Raw genomic sequence first — 14,595 nt, 5'->3', positions numbered from 1 at the left:
CAAAATTCCATTTTAAGTGTTTGATCTTTCAATGTAACAAAAATTGTTACTTTATATTTTCACTCTTTATTTTTATTGTTACCAAATAGTATATGTGTGTAGTAGAACACTAGAAAATAAAGAAAAACACCCAGTGATTATCAGTGTTATCAGCTCATTGTTTAGCCTTCTGGATCTTTTTAAATTTGCACACATACATATACAAACACAAAGATTCAGTCCAGAACTTTGCATTTCTTACACCTAGATTTCATGTCTCCTAAGTCACTTTTGTCTAACACTCTTCTTAAAAGCAGTCTCTCTTGATAACCTGTTTTTAACTAAGGACCTACAGATGTTTTTTTTTTCCCCTGCCACTGACAGATGTTTAATGAATGTTTTTAGTGTTGATCATTTTAGTTGTTACCAAAACTCAAGGAGAGGGAAATTTCAGTGAAGAATTTGCTAGCGGTAAATTTACAAGTGCTGAGAATTAGCCCTGTGTCTCATTGTTCTGGACACTTGTTAGTTGTTGTTTGGGTACAAGTAAATTAAAAGCAGTTTCTTTAGTAGAGGTCAAAAGAATGTTGTACACTCCAGTGCTTTCCTGTAGAATCAAAGGAAGTTAAGCTGAATTGACAGAGTGCTGTTAGAATGAGACATCCTTAAAAATGTTGGTGGGACGAGCTCATGAAATAAATCAATTTAGTTGGAAACAAAAGATTGAATTTGGTATTCTTCTTCTACTGGAGAAAGCGCAGAAGAATTAGATCTTCAAACTGCCTCAGGTTTTGAGACACAAAAAAGTAAGGAGTTTGATATGGTTTAGAGGAGAGGTTGTGTATTTTTATCCCAAGTGCTTGCTGTCTCTGCCTTTCCCCTTTTGTTCCTCAAACATACACAGTAACTAACCTGACCTAGACGAGGACTGTTCATCACATCACTAGATTAAATAAGGTTTAAAAAGAAACAGGAAGATGTAGTTTAATATACACATCATTAAGAATAGAGAAAAAAAGTATATTATTGGTGAGAAATTTATTTCCTTTAATAAAAATTTCTGTAAATAGTTTTTTCAGCATCAAGTTTTATATGTTTTAGTAAAATTCTGTCATAGCAAAGTCATTCATTTATAATCAGTTTTTCATTTGAGTATAGGAAAAACCCTTCTTCCTCCCCATGACTGGCCTATTTTAAGTCTGTATGAGTTATGGATAGAATTAGATTCATATTTTGCTGCAATCACAAATTTAGCAGTGTTTGTCTTAAAAGTTTTGTTTTGTTTTTTTTTTTTTTTTGTAACTTAGCATGTAAGTATCAATCGCCAGCTCCACTCCTTTCTTTTCTAATCCTGTCTCCTAATACAGAGGGGAAAGGAGAGTGGGAGGGAGGAGAGAGAGGGAGGGAAAGCTCTTTCCTCTATCTGCACCTTCTCCCTTTAATGTAGCTAACACATTGCTCTGTGTGCTCTTAACCATGTCTTCAACAGGAATTCCCTTCGGTCAGTATCCATTTTCTTTCCTGTGTCTACAACGTCTTCTACTTAGCCATTAAAAAGTTTTCTAAATCTTTTTTATCCTCAAAATACCCTGTTGTCAGTTTTCTCCCAACTCTGCTCTTTCTAGCAACTACTCAGTCTCATTCCTTACTTGTATTGTCAAACGTTTTGAAAGAGTTGACTTACACTGTTTGACTTTATGTCCTCTTATTCAGTCCTCAACTATGTTCTTATATGCCCCACTCTATTAAAATTGTGAAGTACTTGACCTTTTTTTAAAGTCACCATAACTGTTTTTATTACATTACAACACTTAGGAGCTGTACATTTCATGACAAAAACATTACAAATTTCAGATCACTTCACAGCACATACTCGTGTAAACATTTAAAAGTTAGTTAAAAGAGTGGTCACTTTTAAATTTAATGTTTGATATGACCAACATTCCTAGGTCAGCACATCCAAGCGATGGAAAACAACTGGATCACACTGCACGTGTCCCACGAAAAAAAAGCACAGTGTACAAAATGTGTGTGTTTCAGTTTATCCTATGCAAAAATAGTTAAAATACATTCCAGGTAAACATGTTACATTAAGAAATAGGGGGGAGGGTATAGCTCAGTGGTAGAGCACATGCCTAGCTTGCATGAGGTCCTGGGTTCCATCCCCAGTACCTCCATTAAATAAACAAACAAACAAACCTAATTACCTTCTCCCAAAACAAACAAAAAAAGAAATAGTAGTAGTAAGAAATTGGCACTCAGAGGAAAAATGCAAAAGTATTTTCAACACGAAAACACAGGACAGTGGAATTGGAAACTTTTGGATAAAACATTACATAACCCATTTAAGCTTGGTAGGGAAGGGGACCTTCTGTAATTGACATTTCTGCAGGTAATAACTTTGTTTTTCCTAAATTCATCTGAAATTGCCTATTATCATCCCAAACAGGCACTTAAAACTACTAAACTAAAACTAAATATTATTAGTCTAGTTATAACTGTTCTATAAGAACTGATGTGACTATGTCTTTAGAAAGAAACTTCATTTTCTGAAGGAATTTACAGCTGTCAGTTGTATGCTGTTTAGTTTCTCAGTGCAGATCTCACACTACCCAGTATTAACACTGAAGTATTAAATATAAATTCAGCTTTGAAGTAACGAATGGGTTGTTAAAATCATTAATATATAGTCATCAAAAAATTATTTCTTTTTAACAAATGGAAATGACAGTTTGTATTGCCTACCAAAAAAAATCTAAATTGTATATATTGTTTAGAAAAACATGGTTAGAAGAAAAAAAATCATTGGAATATAAATGAAATGAACTTGTGCAAACTGTAACTTAACATGTCTCACAGTTCCTATATATTTTAGGGCAAAATTGTGCAGCAGTGGCAAAGATTTTGATAACCCACAAAAGTTGGGTTCTAGTTCCTATGCAGTGTGACTCAGTTAAAATAGAGCGTAGAATTCCTAATTGGGAATATTTGACCTCTTTGCAAAATTGTATAGTAGTGATGACTAATTCCTTTAAAAGTTTAAAAAAAAAGCTTTGATCAAGGATTTACATGTGGTTTAAGCAAATAATGTGCTGCAAACTAATAGAAAAAGAGTAGTACTCTTTACTTGTTCTTTTGCCTGATTACCACAGCCCAGAGGCAACCACTTGTAATCCTTTCTTTACTTCTTCTGCTGTGTACATCCTTACAATGAAATTAACATGTTTCCACTGCCCTCTGTTACACTGATCTTGTACACACACATCAGTTTCCTTACAGTTCCCTCCAGTTTGCCGTCCCTGCTACACTTTGGATTTCTTTAGATACGCATTCAGTTTTTACATTTAAACCTTTCTCTCTCTCTCTTTGTTAATTCTTAAAATTTTGTTTAGTAGAGCATGCTTTGAATTATATTTTCAATTAATGAAAGTTGGAAATGCATTTCTTCCCTACCAGGTTGAAAGATAAAAACACGTATTGCACAGATGAGCTTGCATCCTCTTTTCTCAACCATACTCTCATGCAGTCTTTTTCTTTCAGCCTCATTGGCCATCTTACCTGTCTTTGAACATACCAAACGTGATCCTACCTACTGGCCTTTGTGCTTAATGCCCCTCTGACTGGAACACCCTTGTTATAGACTGAATATTTGTGTTCCCCCGAATTCATATTGAAACCCTCTCCCCCCAGTGTTACGGTATTAGGAGGTGAGACGTCTGGGAGGTAATTAGGATTAGATAAGGAACTCTTGTGAATGGGCTTAGCTCACTTGTGAGAGTACAAAAAGAGCTTGCTTCTCCTTGTTCTCTGCCGTGTGAGGAAACAGCAAGACCAGACACCAATCACGACGTGTCCCTTATGTTTTCCTCTTAGAGTCTTACGGTTTTAGCTCTTACAATTAGTCTTCGATCCCTTTTGAGTTAATTCCTGTGTATGACATAAGGGTCCAACTTCATTCTTTGGCATGTCGATATCCAGTTTTCCCAGCACTTGTTAGAGAGATTGTCCTTTCTCCATTGAGTGGTCTTGGTCCCCTTATTGAATATCATTAGAACATATATGCAAGGGTTTATTTTGGGCTCTCTGTTCTGTTTCATTGGCCTATATGTCTGTCTTTATGATATATCTTTATGATTATTGTAGCTTTAAAGTAAGTTTTGAAATCAGAAAACATGAGTCCTCCAACTTTGTTCCTCTTTTTCAAAATTATTTTGGCTACTTGGGGTCCTTTGGTTTCCATATGAATTTTAAGATGGATTTGTGTGTTTCTGTGAAGAAGTCATTAGGATGTTCCGCTTTCACTCTGGATCATTTTGGGTAGTACTGACATCTTAATAATATTAAGTCTTCCAGTTTGTGAATATAGGATGTCCATTTATTTCTGTTTTTAGATCTTAGCAGTGTTTTGTAGTTTTCAATGAGCAAGTCTTTTGCTTCTGTAGTTAAATTTACTCCTATGTCTTTAATTTTTTTGGATGCTGTTGTAAACAGAATTCTTAGTTTTCTTTTAGGATTGTTCATTGTTAGTGTATAGAAAGCATTAAGTATTTTCATGTGTTATTTTATGTGTGATATCACTGAACTACTTCATCTTCTGTGAGTATTTCAGTAAAAGGTGATTTGAATTGAACTCACATGGAAACTAAAAATCAGAATAAATGATAGTCTCTGAATTGAATCTAAGTACTAAATTTTTATTTAATCTTTGATAACCAAACTAAGGTTTAAACTTATTTAAGTGTACTAATTTGAAGCTATAGGCATGGAATGACAATAGCAGATCAAAATAACCTTCGAAAAATTTCTGTCTGCACTCTTGATGACATTAAAATATTCTGAAAATGATATTTTTGGAGTATAATGTAGAGCTTGTAGCTCTTTTTGTGCCTTATCGATGCTTCTCTAGAGGTTGCTGGAAATGTAATAGTATTGAACGTTTTACCTTTTAGGGTTGGGATGTACAGTTGGATACAGATTACAGTTGATATATTTTTGCTTTTTTTTTAATTCACAGGCCACAGAAACACTATTTAGAATGGGTGTAGCAAGAGGAACCATCTCAACGTTAAGAAATGGAGAAGTAAGATGAGAATTTTGATATAATTATTAGTTCTTAATTCATACTATACCTTTTTTAAAACATAAAATGTGATGAATTCTGTGATGCTTTATGTAACAAATTCAGAAATACCTGATGTACATAATATTGAGTGAATCTGACCTTCAAATCTATTTCAGTTTAGTCATGTTGGAACCAAAATTTGGGTTGAAAATACATTGCTGAGCCTTTTAATCTTTGATTGCCAATTGTTTTTACTCTTAAAAGAAAATGACATTTTATTTAATAATAATTTCTGCAAACATATATATATACACACATATGCATACATATATGTATTTAATGAAAATAACCCTATACTTTTTACTTTCTTCCTATTTTATGTTCTGCAGATGTGATACCTCTATCTTAGGATAAAATAATTTGAAATGTTGACATTTATCACAGAAGGAAGGGTAGAGGGAGGGAGAGAGATGGAATTTAGTCTGCTCTTTCTTGTAGTTGAGGCTCAATTCCAGTAGAGTCTAAGTTTAAACTTTTCTAAACGCTCCTACCAATTCTTAGAAGAAAAAAATCTGCTACCTGAAATAAATTTTCGTTACAAAATTATTGAGAGCCTAATTACCACTCTGCTTTTTCTTTATTCAGTCCCTCAGTAAGACATTCTTAAGTTGAGGCTGAGTGTAATGTCACATTGCCATATTCTTTTTTCTATTTTGCAGGCAAATACTGAAGGATAAAATATAGTGCTTTTTATTCTGGAATTAAGTTCTGTTTTATTTAATGTAATGCTTGTAATTCAGTAACCTAAACATTTAATTGTGGAAGTGAGTAAATATCTAAGGAGTTAACTGAAACTGTATTATTGTGTGATTATAAAATTTATCAGTCAGTATATCTGCTTATTAGGTGAAAATGTACAGTCATTTGGAAATTATATACTGTTTTAACTTCACTGTTTTACTATCATGAGACACAAGTAGAAAACATTGTAGAAGTATATTCTTTACTGCACGGAGATGGGATAAGACATTTGTGTTTTCACTAGAATCTGTCGTGCAGTACTAGCCACCATACCAGTGGCTTTCCATAGGAATTTTCTACTACATTTATGAAGTTTTATCATGAATAAGAGAGCTCTCAGGTCTTTTAAACCATTGAAGATTTATATTTATCTTAATGTTGCTGTTCAGCTGGTTTGGAAAACTGTTAAGAAATACAAAATTGCCTTAGGCAAGCGTTCTGAGCAGGTAATTGTGTTATTTCACTTTGGCCGAGAGCTCCCTTGTGTTGGCATTGCAAAGACTCTGTGCACTTGTATCAGATCAGAAACAGTGTTGTCTCAATAGCCCTTTCACTGTTTAGGAAGGCAGTGGAAATTACATACTCTTAATTGTTTAATTGTATATTGGCAAATTACTTTGGTATTAATTTGTAATATATATTTTGTCTATGAAAAAGACTTAATTCATCTCTTTGGTATTCTCAACAAACTGCATTGTGTGGCGCCATTTTGAGAGAAGAAAATATTTCCATTAATAAAGTCAAGATATATTTATCTGCCTAAAATGTATCAAAATGAATTTTAGATTTTAGTAATTACTATGAACTTTTTTCATGAGAGTGAGCAATGACCTTTTGAACTTTATCTTCTGTCGTAAAAAACTGGGGGAAATAAATGATGTGAGACAATTTATAAGTAATCTTCTGAGCATATCAGCACATAGTGCATATACATGTATTTTACTTAATGGCGAGGAAGCAGTTAAAGCAGCTGGGTTTTGATCCATTTCTCCCCCAATGACTAGGGATTGCAACAGGTAACTGGCCTGGTTAACAGATATTAACGTTGGACAGAGTTTTTAAGCACTCCCTGAGCTTCAGTTTCTAAAATAAGATGTTAACAGTAAGATGCACATTTTTTTCCTTATATTTTAAGATCTCTGAAAATGGAATGTGTCTTCTAATCAATGGCACCTCATAGTCACCATTTACTGTTTTTCACATTTTAACACCTCAAATTAACTATGTGATATTTTAGAGTTGATAAATTATAGCATTTTGTCGATTAAAAAAACACAGAGTGATATGTAGTATGTATTCAGCGAATGGTAGCTAGGATAGGCCACAAATTACATTTAATTATTTGACTGTGGGAAATAGAGAATTAAGACACAACAAAACAAAAATATTGTTGAATATGTGTATTTACAAGTGGCACAAATTTTTGGAGATGGTAGGCTGAGTTCTGTGAAAATAGCTGATACAATGTGGTTCCTGCCTTTAGAGGAGCTTATACTCTGGTGGAGGAAACAGCGGCATCCTTACTTGGGGAGAAAATCTGAGAGAGGGTATAAGTGCTTAGTTAAGGTTAGTTAAGGTTAAGCCTGGAAGTAAGTAGAGTCCATAATCTACTTAGAATGTGCTAATTTTTAGTATCTGGCCAATAATAATTAGTTTGGAAGTAGGAGATAAACTAAAAGATTAACAATTTAATGGACTAAAACAGACACTGAAATCACTGTATTTATCATATTAGAAAATATATGATATGCTAAGGGAGAAGAAAGGTAAGGAGTTTATTTGTCCTAGGGCATTTGAAATATGGTTTTAGCCCATTATTGTGAAACCATCTGTTAAGCAGGGATTCATAAGTGATGCCATGAAAGTGATATCAAGTAGGAGGAATAATAAAGACTGGTTATATCCAAATTACAGAAATACCAGTCTTTGAGTAAATTTGTTATCTGGATGGTTGATGACACTGAACTGTGCTTGTCTACTGTCTGTTCTTCCTTGTGTTTCAGCTTCAAGCTTACATTTTGTTTACCTATTGGACATTTCTGTTTGGCTATTTTAAGAAATATTGAGGCTAGAAAACATAATTCCGTGATGTTTATTTTGTAAGTTATAATTAATCATTGGAGGATTTAAGCAAAGGAGTGACCCATTATCTTTTAGAATTTTCATCACAACTCTGAGAGGGGAAATTATTATGCTCATTTTATAGATAAACTAGTCTCAGAGAAGTTAAACATTTTGCCTATTATCAAACATCTGTGGAAATGGGAGACATGGGATTTGAACGGCAGCCTGACTCCAAAGCCCATTCATTCCACTATACAATATAGTCTCCCTCAGTGTAATTCACTTACTTAGACTGGTTTCCTAATCACTCTTTTGTCTTATAGTTTGACAGTTGAAAATAGCAAGTAGCTACGACCTCTGAGATTATGTCATTAGCCATGCTTAAAAAAATGCATTCTAATTATCACTGTTATCTTTTCATGTGTGTAGAGAAATATATGGCTTAAAATGAATAGAAAAAATACTGACCCTTAACAATTTTGTCACTGAAAATGCCTCAGTATGTTGATATTTTCTTTTTATAGTCCTATATATGGGCTAGTTGGAGTTTTATGTTTTGATTAAATTACATAAGCTAAAAAGTTGATAATTTTTTGTGAGTAGAGTTTTAAAAAATGTGTTTCTTTGGGAAGGCTAACTTGTATAATTATCACTATCAAAAATAGTTACTTGAATGTGCTTGGCTCAAAAATTATACTTTAAAAATGTTTTCAAGAAAGGTATGATCCTTTTTTTAGGTTTCCAGATATTTATATATAGAGTGAAACAAGTACTTTGTTAAAAGATAAAGTTACTCTCTAAAATTTACGTATTTTAAAAATTATGTACTGTTATTTTATATAACTTGAAACCTGAGTAAGCCAGAAATTGGTGTTTTTTCATTAGCTTATTCTTAATTGAAAGTTTTAAGAGACCAAAGTTTAGCAACTCTTTACCATAGGAAGGTAGGATTTCAAACTCTAGGTCTTAATTAAAGCCTTTATCTTCTGTTTATCAGCTGCTGCTGTATGTCTAGTGAATTACTGAAAGTATGAAATGAAGAAGCTCAATGACTTCCTGTAGCTAGTGAGTTGATTTGTCTATTCATCTAAGTAGCTCTGTTAATTTTTAAAAATTCTAAAATACAAGCATATTTCTTCATTTTTCCAAAAAGTTTAGTATTTCAAATCTATCTTTATGTTGGAGAGATTCATGAATGGAAGGAGAAATAATCCTGGTCTGTTTGTTCATTCAGCAAGTTTTTATTGGGCACCTTCTAAATAAGTAATATGGCATATTTAGTTGTAGTGTGATGGCTGCAGTGAGGGTAGGAGCTCTTTGTGATGAATTTCTGTTTCTTCAGGTTTATCGCCTGCCTAGTACATAATATGGATTTCTGTATGTGTCTGATAACAAGGAATAGATTTATTTAGAAAGAACTTACGTGGCAAATATTATTTTGACTTAATCAACTCTGAGTTTAAGATAAATATAGTTATAGATATCTTTGTAGATTTATATTATATATAAATACTATGGCTATTTTATTTCAAAATCATGAAGTTTATAATACAATGATATATTTTTGACAAAATTTTTTCATGCACTAAGGAATATTTGAAGAGTATGAAATTACATATTTAATATTCACTCTTATTCACAAAGTTAATGAATTATTAGGATATTAAGATGCATTTCCAACATTGTTAAAATTATATTTAAAATTGTATTCAATTGAATATAATACTTAAACTAAGTATTTTATTTTTTTCAATGTGAATTCTTTATATAAGGAAACCTAGAAGTAAACTTTCATTTATATTTTTAAAATTGCATCTATTTTTTTCCTAATAAAATACATTTTTTAAACTATGTCTCTTTTAATACCATCTCAGGAAATAAGTATTTAATATGCAAAGTATTAGTATTTCAAATAGTGAATTCTCTGAGGCCTAGCACCTGGTAGAATGCCAGTAACTAGTGGCTTGTGAAATTTGCAAATACTCATTGAGAACATCTTAAAGGCAGATGTGACACGTGGCACTGGTATCAGATCTAGTGTCTCTCTCCTTCCCTTTCTTCTCTGAATATTAATTGAGTGCCAGGGGCTAGGCTAGATGCTAGGTTTGAACTGTAAATAAAACCAATACGGTTTCAGCTCTCAGGAAGCTTTACATTCCAGTGGCTAAGTTCCTGACCTTCCACTTAGGACCGTGCCACACAGTGACTTTTTCTTTAAATAGGGATAACAGCATCCACTTTGTGCATTACTCTGTGAGAAGTAAATTTATAAAGCAGCTAGCACAATAGCACGAAGTAACAAGCATATCAGAATTTAGTCTGTATTAAATAAGTCTTTTTTATTTAATTAAATATGATTAAGTATTTTGTATATTAGAGTGAGTATGTGGAGATCTCTGGACTGTGGTTATTTATAACAGTGTATGAACTAAGAGTTTATAATGAAAGACAGATATTTTGGGTCTGTAGCTATGTTAATAGCAGTGTTACTGGTAGTTTTATTAAATGATCATTTTCTCCCTATGGGACTCAAGGTATTTGGGTTGGCATATGTTACCAGTGCCCTCTGCTGTCTAGTGCCAATAGCTCATAATATACAGAATATATTTGGTTACAGACTTTAAATGCACAACTCAGAGTCTGTTGAACATGATTTTGTTTCTATACAGAGAATAAATATAGCAGGGGGGGAAGTTCAGTGGTAGAAAAACTGACATATATAAATAGACAAAAGAATCCTATTAGAAAAACAGAGTAGAGTCATTATGTACTGAAAACTTAGTTCTTCAGATAATGGCAAGACTTAGTTGGGCAAAAGTCCCACTGAGAATGACTAGACATTGACCTCTCAGAAATGCAGACTCAGGCTCAGTTGATCCTGTCAAGGAAAATTGGATTATCTCTCCTGTGGTAAGAACTCTGATTTATGTATTGTATTTTAACAGGAAGAAAATATTAAGATACTTTACATATGTCTATTGCCATTGAAATATAGTTTTTGTTAACTGGATTAGCTTCCTTCCACATCCCACAGCATCTAAGGAAAAGAAAATAAAAAAAGAATTCTGACCACCTTAGAAGGTTTCCAAATAACGTTTCCAAGTTTATTGTTTTTTGTCCCCCCCGCCCCCCCCGGGAGTAATTTTCTAATTGTAAGCATGTTGATAAGCCATACAAATACAGTTGGCCCTCAGTATCTATGGATTCTGCATCTGCAAATATGGAGGACCGGCTGTACGAGCCCATTTTATATAAGGAACTTGAGCATCTGAGGATTTTGGTATCCCTTAGGGTTCTGGAACCAGTCCTGCTTCAGAAACTCTAATTTATTAGATTGTAGCCTAGGAAACTTACGATATTTTCCCTTTCAAGCAGGTAGGATATAGCTTTAAAAAGTAAGCATATGGGGAAAATGGGTAACATCCTGAAAAGGAGAGAAGAAATAAGTATGGAAAAGGATCTGGAGAGAAAGGTTAAGGCCTGGAGAGTATTTGTAATAAGCAAGGTATATACAGAGAAGTCTCAAACCTGTCTCTGATGAGGTGGGGAGAAATGGGTTTTGATTGCAGAACAGAAAGTTTGAGATGACTGTAGCCATTGGTCATTATTTCAAGATGACAGAACATTAAAAGAGGCTTCACAGAGGTTGTGGGTTTGCTATCTTGCTCATTTTAAAAAAGTTATTTTTCTTAATAGCTGTCAATCTGGATGCTGTATACTGAACTGCCAGAGACAGAAGACTGGTCTGAGTAATATCTTGATATTTTTCCTCCAGTTTTCTATTTCCATGAATTAAAAGAACATTTTATATTTTGGCAGGTGCTTAGGAAATTTAGAATTCATGCCAGAATTGCATTGTAAAACATTGAGCTTCAGAATTTGTATTTTATTCTTGCTGGAATATTTTGTCTTTGTCACTAAATCTACAGTAAATGACTCATCATGTTTTATACTGTGGCATTATTTCATACTCTTGGTGAACAAACAGTTTATTTTGAAAATTCTGGTGCAAAGAAGGCCAGGGGCCAAAGTGAGGTTTTAAAAATATCAGATCACAATGTTTAAGCATGATGGCCTCATCTATACCAACTCTATATGCACCTTTCTGTACTGAGATAATTATCTTTCAAATGCCCTTACTTTCCTCATAATAGTAACTCTGCGTTTGATTTAAATACAGAAATAAATGTGCCATAATTTTGTCCTTAAACAAAACTAATAGTATCTGGACAATATCTGGCTAACTATGGAACACTTAGGTTTTATTTTTCAAAAATTGGAAGGGTTCTTAAGATAACATCAGTTTGTTTTGACCCTGATAGGAAGAGGTTTAGGCCAGGAAAGCAATTATTTCCACATGGATAAAGGCCAGTTCCTACTACCTCCCCTCCAGCAACCGCCTACTGAACTTAAACTTGCCTACTTTGGTTATATAGCTAAATGTGACTGAATGCATTAGAAAATGCAGGCTCTTTTTTGAAATCTTTAGATATACAGAAAATGTTTCTTCATATAAAGCATACCAAAGGAGTTTGTGTGTAGTCTTGGGGTGAGTTCAGTAGAAAGTAATTTAAACTTTATGAATTTTCAAAGAAATTTAAAATTTTACACATACACGTGTCCAAATAGAAGTTTTATCATTTTGTTTGTATATCTTTTTTCTTTCTTTGTTGATTCTTGGTTGTGTTCTCTATAGATGAGTTTGCTCTCTAGAGACAACTCTATTGTTTGTGGTGGTTCACTAGGGATGTGGCAGATCAGAAAAGAGAGGATTTATGTTAAATGATGTGGTGAGTCTTTCTGGTGATGAGTCCTGATCCTAAAGCTATGAATCACCTCATTAGCATAGCAGACAGTCCTTTCACTCAGGAAATTCCAAGGATTTTTGAAGCTATATATTGGCAAGTAGGAACAAATCCCAGATATATTCTTTATTATAGCACAATCTATAGATTTGCTTTTTCTGAAAATTTCATATACATGGAATTATGCAATGTACATTCTTCATGTCTGACTTCTTTCATTTAGCATGTTTTTGAAATTCATCCATATCAGTTTTTCCTTTTCATGATTGAATAGTATTCCATTATATGGATACTATTTTGTTCATCTGTTAACCAGTTAATGAACATTTGGATTGTTTCCAGTTTTTGGTTATTATGAATAATATTTCTGTGAGCATTTACATAGAGGCCTTTGTATTGACATATGTTTTAATGTCTCTTGGGTTGATACCTAAGAGTGGAATTGCTATGTCATTTGAGTAACTTTTTAAGAAAAGGTGGCTGTACCATTTTACATTCCCAGTGGCAATGGACAGGAGGTCCAGTGTGTCAGCATCTTTGCCAACATTTGGTATTATCAATCTTTTTGATAATAGCCATTCTTAGCCGTTCTATAAATATGTGGCAATATCTCACTGCGGTTGTAATTAGCATTTCCCTAATGACTAATGATGTTGGGTATCTTTTCATGTGCTTATTAGTCTTTTGTGTATCTTTGATGAAATGTCTATTAAAATCTTTTGCCCAGTTTTTTATTGAGTTTGTTTCTCATTATTGAGTTGTAGGAGGTGATTTTTTTAAAAAAAATTCTGGATACAAATCTCTCACTAAGTATATGATTTGACCTTTTTTTCCCCCTGTCTCTGGCCTATTTTCTGTGTAGTGCTCCTTTGATGAAGTTTAGTTTGTTCTCTTTTTTTTGATATCATATCCAAGAAATCTTTCCTAACCTAGTCCAGGGTCATGACGATTTTCTCCTATGTTTTCTTCTAGAAGTTTTACAGTTTTTGGTTTGATGTTTAAATCTGTGATCCATTTTGAGGTGGTATTTGCATACTGTGTGAGGCAAAGTTTCATCTATTTATTTTGCATTTGGATATCCAATTGTCCCAGCAGCATTTGTTGAAAGAACTCTTCTTTGCCTTTTGAATTGCTTTGACACCTTTGTCACATATCCGTTGACTATAAATGTTGGAGTTTTATTTATCTGGAAATTTTGTGGTTCTGGTTCTGCTAAGATGGAGGGAGCACAGTCTGTCTTTCCTGCTGATTATGACTAAAAACTCTGAACTAAATACATAAAGCAACCATCTGAGAGCCCTAAAGAGTAAATAATCACAGGAGGTTTAGGGAAGGAGGTCAAAACTGGAAGTGTGACTGATAGCAGTGAGTTTCCTGTTCCCTCCCAGCCACCATCCTTTATCTCCTGGCTTGTACTCTAGGGAATTCCTTATTCTTGATCCCCACAATGGATCCAGATGGAAAAAGCTGTAAGAGAAACCCCCCTCTTCCTCTGTTTGTGGTCAGAGAACTGGAAAGGAGGGCTCCTGCATAGAGAAGACTGCTCAGGAAAGCCCCATTTTCTTTTTGTTTTGTATTTTGGTTCTTCTGGTGGGACTGCAGGCAGGCCCCAGTCATGAGGCTGTACTCCAGCAGTGGTGGCACTACTGGCAGTGGCACTGTGCAGCCATTTAAAACCTCGAAAGATAATCTTCCTCTATGACCAGAGAAACTGGAAAAAGAGGCTCCTGTAGCCCCTCCAAAGAGTGTGGAGAGAATACTTGTTACTTTTTGCTTCCTTTTTTTTTTCTTGCCCCTTCACCCTTCAGGCAGATATAATTGCAGGAAATATGCAACCATATGGCGAACCAAAAAACCGAGTATAGGCAGAGGATGGAAAAAAGG

At 33.8% G+C, this 14,595-nt stretch overlaps 1 protein-coding gene across 2 annotated transcripts in view; it reads left to right on the top strand.

Moving 5' to 3' along the window:
• The window catches only part of TMEM135 (transmembrane protein 135), a 209,177-nt gene that overhangs the window by 78,844 nt on the left and 115,738 nt on the right, over positions 1-14,595 (top strand). For both annotated transcript variants that reach the window (XM_072969032.1, XM_072969031.1), the window contains one exon: positions 4,994-5,059. In XM_072969032.1, coding sequence (XP_072825133.1) covers positions 4,994-5,059 — 66 coding nt within the window. The remainder of the gene's footprint in view (positions 1-4,993; positions 5,060-14,595) is intronic.

The sequence above is a fragment of the Vicugna pacos genome, chromosome 10 (assembly GCF_048564905.1).
Source record: "Vicugna pacos chromosome 10, VicPac4, whole genome shotgun sequence".
Classification (NCBI taxonomy): domain Eukaryota; kingdom Metazoa; phylum Chordata; class Mammalia; order Artiodactyla; family Camelidae; genus Vicugna; species Vicugna pacos.
The sequence above is the reverse complement of the archived record's forward strand: the minus strand, read 5'-3'. Positions and strand labels throughout refer to the sequence as shown.